At 39.3% G+C, this 14420-nt stretch overlaps 1 protein-coding gene across 4 annotated transcripts in view; it reads right to left on the minus strand.

Moving 5' to 3' along the window:
- Nucleotides 1-12556, minus strand: part of LOC306884308 (serum response factor-like) — a 29798-nt gene extending 17242 nt beyond the window's left edge. For 3 of the 4 annotated variants that reach the window (XM_079440055.1, XM_079440054.1, XM_079440056.1), the window contains exons 1-2: nt 11749-12448; nt 7267-7533 (exon numbers count right to left, since the gene is read on the minus strand). In XM_079440055.1, coding sequence (XP_079296181.1) covers nt 7267-7533; nt 11749-12210 — 729 coding nt within the window. In that variant the 5' untranslated portion in view covers nt 12211-12448. Of the gene's footprint in view, nt 1-7266; nt 7534-11748 lie in introns of all 4 variants that reach the window. The other variant, XM_079440053.1, reaches the window with a different exon arrangement.
- Between the last annotated feature and the right edge of the window lie 1864 nt (nt 12557-14420).

A 14420-nucleotide genomic window follows, 5' to 3' on the forward strand; every position in this document is an offset into this window, starting at 1 on the left:
CCTGTCTAACTAACCCCGTTTTCCAACAACTTGGGAATATAGATTGTCTAATTGATAAATTCACAAAATGAGTAATTGGTGCTAAAAAGATATCACTATTATTATTTTTTTAAATTACAGTCTAAACCATCTCTCTCTTTGGCATTTGGATAAATCTTTTATAATATTCTAAATTCATCATGTTAATCAATTATACCTCCTTTAAAATCCAATGCTAAACATTTATTACATGATTTAATGTCTTTCTTTATCAATTTATTAATAGTTTGCCATACCCTTTTACTATTGCCTTTAGCCTCATTTAGAATATTAACACAAAATTGTGCCTTAGCCTGCCGTAGTGTCTTAACTACCTTATTTCTTAAACTATTATAAAGAAGTCGATCTTGTTGCAAACCAGATTTTAGAGCTTTTTTTTAAAGCAGTATCACGCTTTTCATAAGCATCCATACTGGTTCATTAATCCATGGTAAATTATTCTTTCTAGACTTATTTCTGACTACTTTTCTATATTTATTCCTTACATTTTTTAGCTCCTCAATAAATCTAAGTGCAGTTTCCAGGGTTTCAGAAAATAAAAGTGATTGCCAAGCTCTTCTTCAAAAGCACTCATATCCTTTTTTGGTATTCTATATGAATAATTCTGGTTAGTATTATGATATACAAATCTATTCTTATTCAGCTTCCTAGAAACAAGTATTAAATTGTGATCTGATATTCCAGTTAAAAAGTGATCTTTAACATACATAAGAAGCCCTCCTCCTCTGCCATTTTTCCTATCTTGTCTGAAATATTTAGTGGCAGAAACAGGCTTCCATATCACTGTATTTTACCATCACAAAATCCATATCAGTCGACCACTAATTTTGAGAGTAAATGGTGCCAATACTGATGTTAAGTGTGTGCGTATACACACTGCTGGCCAGAATGATTAAACACCAGTATCTCCAGCAGCTAAAAGGGGTTTGAAGTCAGTTATTTCTATCTTCTGCTGTAGTGTGTCAGAAGGAAATATCAGTGTTTGCCATTAATAGTAATAATCCAGTGATTTTAGAGATGTGATCTGATCATCATCAGTCTGTCTGGAATGACATGAAGAAACAGAACAAACTGAGACTAAATCCAGAAGAACTGAGTCTCCGAGACGCTTCAAGAAACCTCCTGCAAAGCTACAGAACAGTTAAAAGATTTAGGCACTTGTGTAAAAATGCTGTAAAATGAGGATGCTGCCAAAAATAATGTCATAAATAGATTTTCTTGATCAATTAACTTCTATGAACTAAATTAAATCAACATTTGTTGTGAGCATGCTTTGTGTTTAAAGCAGCTTTTGTCCTCGGTGCTCTTGAGCAGAGTTTCTCAGGAGCTTTGCAGGAGGTTTCTTGAAGCAGACACAGTTCTTCTGGATTTAGTCTGTCTGTCTGTGTGTGTGTGTGTGTGTGTGCGTGCGTGCGGGTGCATGTGTGTGTGTGTGTGTGTGCGAGAGAGAGAGAGTGTGTGTGTGTGTGTGTGTGTCTGTGCAAGAAAGAGAGCGAGAGTGTGTGTGTGTGTAAGTGTGTCTTGCTCTAATCTCTGTGTTTCTGTCTCTCTCTCTCTCTGTCTCGCTGCCAGCCGTGTGGAATTCACAGCTCCATTTGGGACGCCTAAAAAAGGCAAGGCAGCCCAAGTTAGAGAGGTGCAGCCAATCGCAGCTGCTCGACCCTCCCGCCGCTGACGCATCGCTTAACACACCCCTCCAGCACACGCGTGTAACGTGTCTAAGGACAAGAAGAGTGTGCTGATAAACCCAGTGCAAACACAACACATTCACACCGATGCATCGACACACGCTTCTCTCTGAAGAGCCTCACACTGCATCGAAGCTCAACATGTTATCAACTCATGCATTCCCTGGGAATCAAACCTATGACCTTGGCGTTGCAAGCGGCATGCTTTAGTAAATACACAACATGTGCTTATATTGCACGGTGCTGCTGCTCAGAATGAACACACAGGATATGATTCATTCACAAATGACTCTTTTGGATCAATCAGTCAAAACGATTCTAAAATGAGTCCAAATGAATCTTTAGGAATCAGTGAGTGTCTCTCACACTGAGCTTCTGTTGAATCTCACAGACACTCGGCGTCTGATAAAGCTGCATATCTCAGTAAATGAGCTTTCCATCATCTCTCGACACACAGCAGCGCTTCTGAAGCAGAGACGGAGAGCACAGACCACAGGAGAACTGACCACAACTGTCCAGATAACTGCGGTTATGATGACAGTCTTATCATTGTTAAATCTTACTGTATCTACTTGAGTTTATTTCTAATCTGAACAACATCAGAAGTGATTTACCAGCCAGACGCAAACATCAAACTAGCGCTGCCAGAAAAAAAGGATGTGGAAGAAAACCTTGGGGCAAGAATTGTGATTTCAATATGGCTAACTGGCTATAATAATAATAATAATTATTATTATTAGAATTGAAATATAATTTAATATTTTTATTTGATATAATAATCATAAATAGTGTTATTTTAGTATAATTTAAATATAATTTTATATTTTAATTTGATATAATAATCATAAAAATATAATTATTTTATTATAATGAAAATGCAATTTCTATATTTTAGGTTTTTTTATTATTACTAAATAAAACAAATATTTCAAACATTTGTATTGTAATATCACTGTCAAATAAAAAATAAATCTAATATTTAAGAAATAATAATATGGTAACACTTTACAATAAGATTAATTATTTAACATGAACTAAGAATGAATAATACTTCTACAGCATTTATTAATCATAGTTACTGTTAATTTCAGCATTTACTGATGCATTATTAAAATCATAAGTTGTGTTTGTTAACACTAGTTAATGCACTGTGAACTAAAAATGCACAACTGTAACAAAGATGAATAAATAGTGTAATAAATGCATTGTTCGTTCATGTTAGTTAATGCATTAACTAATGTTAACAAATGACACCTTATTGTAAAGTGTTCCCAATAATATTATTTATACTAATATATCTCGATGGCTTCATTTTCAAATGTTAAACCACTGAACTTTTCAAACAAGCGCTTTGGTTTATTCATCATATGAATCGTGCAGGCCCAGAACAAACACTGTAACAGAGCAGAAATAATACACATCGAGTCTATTTCATGCTGATGTAGCATACAGTACTACCAGGTCTATACAGCTCATGCTCATATTAAAGCATCTCCAGTCTTTAAGGCTGTTGTTTATCGTATTAAAGTAAAACCAGGAGATTGGGAAGATGTTTTCTGGCTGTCACAGTGATGAATGAGTCGAGGGATCGCGTTTAGAGATGTTTTACATCGTAGGCAGACTAATTAGACTATATTGTGTGTGTAATCACACTGCAAACACTTCTGAAACGACAGACTTCTGCTGGTGAAACACACACAGGCTGGTTGATTATGTGGGAGATGTGGCTGGGTTTTAGGAGACGGATGGAGGTCTGGCACCGTAACGCTGGAATGCACTGCCAACGCCGAGCTAAAGCGACTCTTTCTGACAAACATCAGCGCAGAGAGAGAAACGGCTCTGGGTTCAGGCCATGTTTAAGAGTGTGAGTGATGTCTAATGAGCAAACAAACCACACCGGCTCAAACACCACACACAGCCACAGAAAACACGCCACTGCAAGACCTTTACAATGCACAGCCATCGATGATGCTCGGATAAGTGCTTGCCTTGTTTCAATTACAAACTAACAAGTTACACATGTTAAACCTGTAGGTCATCTCCTATTGGTCAGTAAACAGAAGACTTAACTCCGCCCCAAACTCAGACATTATACTCTTCTGGAGACAATAATACTCTAAATCTAATACTCCTTAAAACAAGAGACACAGCACTGTTTCCACTTTTGAACTTGTTTAGTGCAGAGAGACAAAATATCAATCTTAATATGCAGTGCAGCGTTAATACATTTGGATTAAACCTTTTTTCTAGATGTTATACTGGAAAACAAGTCTAAATAAAGCTTATTAAGAAGTCACTTTTGCAATGGATGTCTTACCGTAAACCTCTGAATTAATGCATAACTCAACATTTGAGGCTAATCACATTATCACCAAAAAATCACGGGATTGTAGTAGTTGTGTGTAATAATTAATAAGACCACCACAGCAGTATTATATTAGCTTCATATCTTCATTGCACATGATGATTTCAGTGACATATCTGAACATAAGCTACTTAAATCAAGATACAATTATTTGAGAATCAAAATGACAGAAGATATCAAGTTTATTATTAAGTAAATAATAAAATTATATATATATCCAAATGAAGTAATTTTATGCTTAAAGCAACAACAAATATTTACACATTTTTTATATACTTTTAATTAAGCTTCTTTTTCTGCCTCCATTGGTTTCCAATTTTTTTCTTGTTTTAAGCAATAACTCACTTCATTTAGATTTTTTTATATTACGTTTTTTTGTCCTCTCTCTCTCTTATTGAACCCAGTTGCATAAACTAAGTCACCATGTTAAGACGTAACTAGTTTGAGCAACTAGCAGCTGCTAAGATCAGTCTTACTCTTCCAACACAAATAAGACCAATCTACCATTTCATAACTGAATTTAAAAAGTTATGACCAGTCTCGAAGAAACAACTATTAGCTGACTAACTTTTTAAGACTAGTCTAAACTGTTTATGCAACCGGCCCCAGTTCTTTCAAGGATTTAAAAACAGTTTTATCCATCAGCCAGTGATAGAAACAACCATACCACAATTAATCCATAAAAACACCTCGAAATAAATAAACCTAAGATACGAGATCCTGACACAACTGCTTGGGCTTATTTACAATAGAGATCCCAGAATAAAAGACTTACTATCAGGCCAAAAGACTTCTAAACTAACGCCCTGGTGAGAGAGGCATTTTGCATTCTGTGTGCAATTCTTGGATTTGTGTTTAAGTTTTGAAAAAAAGAGGCAAAAGTTCTGAAAATGTGTGCAAGCAGCTGAAACAAAGTAAAGTTTATATCTTTATTTACCCTTGTAAGACCCCCCCCCCCCCCATAAAAACACTTTCTCATTGGATCTAAGCAAATCTCATAGGTGACCCATTCTGATCTCAAAACAAGTGAGTTATTGCTGAAGGGTGAGGAGTTTGCATCAAGCTCCTTCACGCAGACGCAGACGCAGACGCAGACAGCTGCAGCTCATGAGGAATGTGAGGATCCGAGGCCAGCAGAGCGCAGGCAAACACTCCATATAAGGCCACGGAGGCACAATCCTGCTTTTATCAATGAGAGGAACGTGTGTGTGCTCCACTGAGCCTGATCTCTGCTTCTGTTCATCAGTAATATTACCATGAGTTCAAATCTGCTGCATCTCATTTCTGTAAAATAATGTGTTTCCAAACAGCTTTCCTCAACACTTCCACTCCTGCCTCAAACTCTTCATGACATTATGCACAAAACCCTGTTTTTAACATGCATCTTATATTCTAGTTAACATATCTAATAATCCTTCAAACAATATTACCAGCACTGCACGTGGTATTCAGATCAGTTTCCACTGATTGTGTGTTTAATATGAGTTCATATGATTTCATTTGTAACTTGTTTATAATTCAGACTAAATTAACTCATATTAAACAAACAAAAGTGAAAACAATATTACTATCATATGCTGTGCAATGTTAAGCAATTTGTTTAATTTGGTTAAATGATTTGCAGATGAAGACAAAATAAAACATTTCAGCAGTGAATGTCTTACGGTATACTCTTAATTAAAGCTAAATTCAAAATGATTACAAACATTATCACCAATCATATTAAAATTATTATGTCTACGGACAGTCCTAAATAAATAACATATAAACTATTTTTTTTTTATACATGAATAATACTAATTATTTATATATATATATATATATACTGTATATATATATATATCTCAGTGTTATTTTAGCATAGATGAGACACTATAATAGTTTTTAGTAACAGTTTTTGAAATTTTTAAAAATATATTTTCTGTTTTTATTTTTGGTAAAATTGTAGTATTTTGTTGTGTGTATTTGTCATTCTCATTAGTTTTTGTGTCTATATAGTTTTGTATATATGTCTATATATATTTTTATTCCTTGGGAACTAGCTGAAGTAAAATAAGTTCAAATATTTGTAATATTTGCTTTCATCTCAGTTAACATTTATTTTATTGCAAGTAACAGAAAATGTTTCTTATCGTTTTATTTTTAGCTTCATTTAACTATAATATGCCTGAACTCTATATACTGTATAATCATATGATTATGACACGATCCCAGCTGAATAAAGCTACTAAACTGCTTAAATACTCCAAACCCTGTAATGCAGCATGAGATGTGACATCATTCTGATGATATCATGACACTCTGAATCTGAACAAATACAGACAGAGATCAGTACTCCATCCAGACCCAAAGCAACAAGTAAACATGAGCTGTTTGGCTTCCAGACGCGCTGAACCTGTCTCTGTGTTTGACTGCAGCTGAACGTCATTCACAAATCATTCATTTCTGACCGATCACATCAACAAACTACAAGCTGAAGGTGATAACCAGTGCAGCACTATTCATACTCACTATCTGCTCGAGTGGAAGATGATGAGAAGCACTGTAGTAAACACGGATGGACCGTCTGGATCAGAAGAACTAACACGTGTGGCAGACGGCAGGAATTAATACTTGAGCGCTTTAATATGGCAACAATAACTCTTCAGCGTCTAGATTCTGGAGCGACTCGAGCCTTTGTGATTCATAGATTCATAAAACAGGAACGAATCACTGTCATGTTGCTCAAAACAGTGCTGTGGCTGTGTTTGGAATTATTTTTGTTGTAGAAATAGAGCAAAATCAGGAAATATGGTGTCTAACAGTCTTTTAATGAACTTGTTTATTGAACTGCTGTAAAAAAATCTATCACATTTGTAATCATGGTAATTTTTGAAGAAAAAAACAGCACTCTTCATGTGAAATTGATTAACTATATGAAGTGGTATAAATAAATAAATGTTCTGCCCCCCCCATGTCTTGAATTTGTGATCATTGTAAATGAATATTAATAGCCTGAATCATGCAGTGAAGTCTAGACTTCATGTAATGCAAGCGTGCGATCTGTAGGGGTGTTTTGTTTGGTTTTTGCAATATACTGGATAATGCCAAATCACTCATCATTAAAACAACAATTATGATATATATCGCACACCACCAGCAGAACATCTCAATGCCGAAGAGCCGCAGACTCACCTTGGTTTCTCCGAGACTCTCGGATTCGGACACCTGGTAGGAGAGGTCCGTCTCCTCGAAGCCCGTGGCGCTCATGCGCTGGTCCGTGGACGGGTCGGAGCGCGGCGGGGAGTCCGGAGAGTTCAGGCAGGTTTGGATCAGAGCTTTGCCCGTCTCGCTGGTGATCATGGGCTGCAGCTTACGTGTGGCAAAGGTGTAGACGTGACCCGTCTCGCTGGCCACCAGCAGCAGAACCTGAGTTCCCGTGAGCGTGGAGAGCTCATACGCCTTCAGAGACACACACAGCAAACCAAAATCACACTTTGCCATCAGAGATCAGGATGAGTGTGTTTCTTCATCAGGTTTGTAGAAATGTGTCTCTGCATCAGTGTCTCAGCAATGGATGCTCTGCAGTGAATGGGTGCCGTCAGAATGAGAGTCCAAACAGCTGATAAAAACATCACAATAATCCACACCACTCCAGTCCATCAGTTAACATCTGGAGAAGACAAAAGCTTTAAAGTTTAGAGCTGTTTTGTCTTGTAAACGCTGCTTGATCTGTGCAGATTTCTCTCCTGATTCAGACTAGAACACTTTTTCACTGGAGGAAGAGTTATTATGGATTATGGACTATGTATTTGAGTTAAAAATGTCTTAATGCTGGATTTGTTTCAGGTTTAGTCTTCTCCAGATGGACTGGAGTGGTGTGGATTATTGTGATGTTTTTATCAGCTGTTTGGACTCTCATTCTGACGGCACCCATTCACTGCAGAGCATCCATTGCTGAGACACTGATGCAGAGACACATTTATACAAACCTGATGAAGAAACAAACTCATCCTGATCTTGGATGAGCACATTTTCAGCACATCTTCATTTTTCAGTGAACTAGGCCTATTCCTTAAAAGTCAAGCTCTATGTAACACCGATCACTGTTTGGCTTGCTTAACGCTGAGTTGACTGCACAGACACTAACTGAAGAGAACTGAACTGAACTGAACTGAGGATGACATCGCTGTTTTCTCCAGAGCTGCTTTATAGATGAACTGAGCTCGATCCATAATTGATGAACTTCACACCATTATTAAACTGAACTGAATTAACAATGAACTGATTTTAATGGAAAAACTGACTATTGTCCTCCTTTTAGAGCTGCTTTACAGCAGAATTGAATTTAGTTTGCATTATTGAAACATTATTCTCTGTTTATCACTGTGAAGCTGCTTTGACGTAATCTGTATTTTATAAAGCGCTATAGAAATAAAGGTAACTTGACTTGACAGCAGCTTCACGTGAATAAAGAGGAGAATAACAGTGTTAATGTTGCAAAGTTCCAGAACTTGAGATGTTTGTAATGTTTTGGCTCCTCAGCCGTTCGTTCTGATGCTATGGAGCCAATCTGATGACATCAGTGTTTACTAGCAGATAACCAGGTCCAGACGCGGCTAAACCAATGTGAGATATGACTCTAATAATAGAGCTGCTGGTCAGTGTGTGACTGACACTGGACTAGAGAGACTAACCAACACGAGGCCATTAGTGATACAGGGTTAATGACGACATACATTCACCTTTAAAAATCATCAACACATATAAAATACTCAGAGTTTAATGAGTTCTTGGATGTGTTTGAGCACAGATGTTGTTATAAAGGACTCAAGATCGTGTCTATTGGTCCACAGAACCAGAGGAAACTCAAACTAATGTCATATTTGAGCAGTTATCTGCTGTTCTGAAGACTGAGAGTTAAACGAGAGGAACTGTGATCTGCTGAAGAACAGCAGAGAGGTTAAATGCCCATCGTTTCTCTTCAGCTGTTGGATCAGGAATCAAATGATCTCCATCTGTTCTGAAGAACAAAGCATCACGTGCTCAAGCCGTCAGTGAGCATCTGAAGAAAACTCTGCCTAGAACCCAAACACCTTCAATAATCACCAATGCCTTCCTTAGATTAGTGTTTTCAGCTGCTTCCACAGACTCTTTCCTCGTCAGTTTCTGAAAGCTGACGCTCAAACAGCAGAAGCACACACCAGATCTACAAAACCAGACACTAATCCTCAGACTTTGACCCAGTTTTCAATTTCAGAAAACACAACACACAGCTCTCTATGAAACACACACAGATCTAACAGGAATTAATATTATGGTGTTTGCTTCTGAGATGTGTTTGTGATGTTTTGAATGCAAGAGATGTGAGGTATTTTGCATTTTGTGTGCAATTCTTGGATTTGTGTTTAAGTTTTGAAAAAAAGAGGCAAAGTTCTGAAAATGTGTGCAAGCAGCTGAAAAAACCTGCGATGCAAACACACACCGTCATTTCCGCCTTACATTTCAAAGCTGTTTTCTGTGAATGTGTGAGACTTCTGATTCATTAGCTGCTAACGAGAAAGAACGAAGACTGAAAACATGCAGCAAACTGCAAAACTAGCTGCACCACAAACCAGTGTTTATGATTATCACAATGAATTAAAATAACATAATTTGCAATATCAAGCTGCATAAAGGACAGTTTTTGTACAGCTAAAATAACCAGAAGTGAATGAAACCAGATGAGCCACAAACACTTAAGAGCCACTCTAATGTGGCTAATTTAATTTAAACTATTATTTTATTAAATTAATTTACTCTTAGTTTGATCATGTTTTTTTTTTTTTTATTTTGGGGGGATTTTATGGTACTAAATTTATTTTATGCAATAATTATAATCCATTTATTAACCACTTATTGAGCAAACATGAAACTGAAACTGTGGAAATCATGAATGCTTTGGAGCGCAGACTTAAGTTTGGTCTGCAGTGTGCAGGGCAGGTTTGATCATCATCTCTGCTGTGAGGTCTGGAGTGTCCTGTAGAGCGTGTGAGAGCCGTAAAGAGCAGCAGATGAGCTCAAGACTCTGATCGTCTCATCATCAGCTCTGCGCTTGCTCAGCTGTCGAGGACAGCAGGTGATGAAGAACTAGCTAACACTAACATCCAGCATGTGTCGTGTGAAAGCACATTTGTCTGAGGTTTACGACCCATGTGGACGCCTGCTTCTCTCACTAGCTTTTGCCCAAAACCAGCCTTTTAACCAGGAATTGACTGACGATTAGACATCACAGAACAGAATGATGGGAAATGAGATGCACACACACTCTCTGGAAGATGAACTTTTACTCTTAAAAAACAAAAAAATGACGTGAGGAGCAACTCTTCTGTTAAACACACAGTAGCCAAATATCAGCCATCATCACTGATGTCCGAAGCATTTCTACAGAGCTCTCAGAGATGATTCTAGATGTAATAGGCCCCTGTGCGCTTCAGATAACAGCTGGCATCAGGCTCAGAAAAACTCTCATTCCTCCGCCTTCTCAAACCGTAATAAATGGACAAATTCCCTTTCCACAGGAAGACTATCAGCTCACTCCTTACAATCCATCATGAAGATCAGGAGGAGGACCCGAGAGAGACACCCGCCCGCCACACTTCGATTCAGCTGAACCATGAGCTGATGACATCTTAAAGAAATAGATCATCAAAAAATAAACATGTTAACTGATGGACTGGAGTGGTGTGGATTATTGTGGTGTTTTTATCAGCTGTTTGGACTCTCATTCTGACGGCACCCATTCACTGCAGAGCATCCATTGCTGAGACACTGATGCAGAGACACATTTATACAAACCTGATGAAGACACACACTCATCTACACGCTCAGTTAGTTGAGAGTGTTTGTGCGGCACCAGAGCTGCTGGTCTGTAATAGAGAATGTCAGTTGCTCGTTCTATTTAAAGCTCACAGTCCGTCGCGTCTGTTGTGACTATCACCCACCGAAGGACAGGACATGTGACACCACAGAGAGACTTCATGAGCCCAGAACAAACCCACTGCTCCAGATACTGTCCAGAGCTCTAAACCAGTGTGGAGCAGCTCAGAAGAACCAGAAACCGCTGCATGCTCAGAACTTTTTAAGGCCCAAACCAGGGCCTGCGGGCCAAAGTAGACCCATGATGACCTCTGATTTGTCCACCATCCCATAAAAATAGATCAATAAAATAAAAAAAATAATTACAATAATTTAAAAAAGGGGAAAATATGCATTTTAAGCATAGCTTTGTTCCTTTCTTTCATTTTTGTTTTATTCTTACATTGAAATTTAAAAAAGCAATTAAAGTGAATTAGATTTTTTTAATTGTTAATTTATATTATGTAATTTGTAATTATTTTTTTAACTGTTAAAATTTTTAATGTAACAACAGAATATAATGCAACATTTAATTTTGTACACAGCCCTCAAACAAGTTAGATTTTTGGCTGCATTCAAGTCTTTGCTCTGAGAAACAATTGATGTTAATTTAGTGACCTTCCTTTCTATCGCCGCTGGAGAGAAGTTTATGTATTTTCTAATGCATTTAACTTCTTGATGCATTTTTTCTATAACTCCTTATCCTATTCAGTTACGCAGTTCTCTAGCAGGACTCGAACCTAGAAACTTTCAGAAACCACCCATGACTTAGTTTCTCACCTTCTTCATGATTCCCGTCTTCCTCTTGCTGAAGGTCGTGTACCGTCGCAGTTTGTTGTCAATAAACTCCATCTTTATCTTCACTCTGCCGCGGGTCTTCTTGCCCGGTTTTGCTCCAGCCGCTCCAGCCGCGGAGGGCAAGCCGGCCTCAGGTCCCACTATCGCGGCTTCCATCTCCGCTCTCTCCCGCTTGACGCCGCCTCCCCTCCGGTTGTCCCCGACTGACCCCATGAGCTCGTCCTCATCGCCGGAGTCAGAGTCCGCGTCGGAGCCGCTGCACAGGTGCGAGGGTCCCTCTTTATCCGTCTCGAACCTCCCTGGGATCCCGAGCCCCATCGGCCCCAGCCCCCGAGCGAACCCCGCGCGGACCCCGGCGCCCATCACCACCGCGCCGTGGCCTGCGCTCTTCCCCGCCGCTGATCCGCTTCCACTCAGAGCCGCTGCGCTCTGGCTGGATAACATCCTAGAAACCGGGGAGAACGATCCGTATGACGGCAGCGGAGCGCTGGAGCGACAGTCGGAGAGAGAACGAGATCCGAAGCGGCGCTCATACACCAGCAGAGTCCGCGAGAAACTTTGAGAAGTGATGCTGAACCTGAGCACCTCCAGCCGGCTTCACCTACCCCTGGAGCTCCGCGAAAGACGCGCTTTCTCTAAAAGGAAAACCGCACGAGCGCTTCCGTGATCCCTCCGCCGCGTCATCTAGTGCGCCGCGAACGCGTCAAATCAGCGCTCCTCTCGTTAACGCGCCGCGAACGCCTCATCTTCGCGTCCCGCCGCTGACAGCTGTCAATCACCGCGCTTATGTGACGCTTCGCAACGCCAGCGCGGAGGGATCTACACACGGCCGATCTACTTTCCTCCATATAAAGAGATACGCTGTTTCCTTTTTTGGAGTTCTCGCTCCTTATATGGCGAGTCACAGTCGAGTCCAGCGATTGGCTCGCGCGGGGACGGCCTGCAGCGCGGTTGGTTAAAGCGACATCTCATTTGCATAAATACCAAAACGGTTGCGCTTGCTCCACACGTCACACTAGAGGGAGGAGCTTCGCGTATTAATAGATGCGGGATATTAATAACAATAGTAAGGTTATTAACGTGATTTATGTAAGTGTGCTGAGGACTATGAAAAATGCATGATTAAAACTGCATTATTAAACTTTCATAATACTATTAGTTAGTATTAATACAAATATGAATAAACCCACATACTCAAAGAAACACACATAAGCAAAGCAAACAATCATTCATTCCACTGCAACAAGCATTGATCTCATTTCATGGCTCTACAGCACAAATGTGGTTCCCATAGAAACAGTTCTAAAAGCCTCAGACTCAGATGTAGAGAGGGACCTGAACATTTCATAAAGATACTTTATATCCAAGTATTCTTCATCTGCAGGAGTGTTTGAGAAGGACAGAATCAAGAGTGTTTTGTGTTCAGTCGTGACACACACCAGAGCCACGGATCTCCAGAACCTCTAAACACCAAGAACTTTAGTCTTTACTGCCTTTTATTTCACGCAGACTAAAATTACCTCCATAAAGAGCTGTTTACTGAACTGAAGTGCTACTAAAAACCACTGGAGAAGCTTCAGAAGAGCGAGAATCAACTGTTTTGGTTGCACACAAATCAAAATATTTGCATGTAGCCAAGTGTCAGAACAACAAATACTTTTATGAAAATAAGAGGCAAGCATTAAGAAAAAGAAGCATTTGAGAGAGATCATAATCCGTATGAAGGGCATCAGGAGTGACACAGATGCACCTGAGCTCTTCTCTGATGACGGACATCATTTGAATGACAAAAGAAGCTCCGCTCATGCTTACCACACACACACACAAACACACACTCTCTCACTCACACACACACACAAACACACACTCTCTCACTCACACACACACACAAACACACACTCTCTCACACACACACACACACACACACACACAAACAAACACACACTCTCTCACACACACACACACACACACCGTGAACACACACCCGGAGCAGTGGGCATTTATGCTGCGGCGCCCGGGGAGCAGTTGGGGGTTCGGTGTCTTGCTCAAGGGCACCTCAGTCGTGGTATTGAGGGTGGAGAGAGCGCTGGACATTCACTCCCCCCACCTACAATCCCTGCCGGCCCGAGACTCGAACCCACAACCTTTGGATTACGAGTCCGACTCTCTAACCATTAGGCCACGACTTATCAAATACTATAGTTTTACCATTTAGTTTTTGGCGCTTCATTTGACCATTTGTGACCCTGGAGCACAAAACCAGTCTTAAGGGTTAATTTTTTTAAATTGAGATTTATACACCTTCTGAAAGCTGAATAAATAATCTTTCCATTGATGTATGGTTTGTTAGGATAGGACAATATTTGTCTGAGATACAACTATTAGAAAATCTGGAATCTGAGGGAGCAAAAAAATCTAAATATTGAGAAAATCTCCTTTAAAGTTGTTCAAATGAAGTTCTTAGCAATGCATATTACTAATCAAAAATGAAGTTTAGATATATTTATGGTAGGAAATGTACTAAATATCTTCATGGAACATGATCTTAATATCCTAATGATTTTTGGCATAAAAGAGAAATGTATAATTTTGATCATACAATGTATTGTTGGCTATTGCTACAGATATACCTGTGTTACTCATGACTGCTTTTG

The sequence above is a fragment of the Barbus barbus genome (genome assembly GCF_936440315.1).
Source record: "Barbus barbus genome assembly, chromosome: 18".
Lineage (NCBI taxonomy): Eukaryota > Metazoa > Chordata > Actinopteri > Cypriniformes > Cyprinidae > Barbus > Barbus barbus.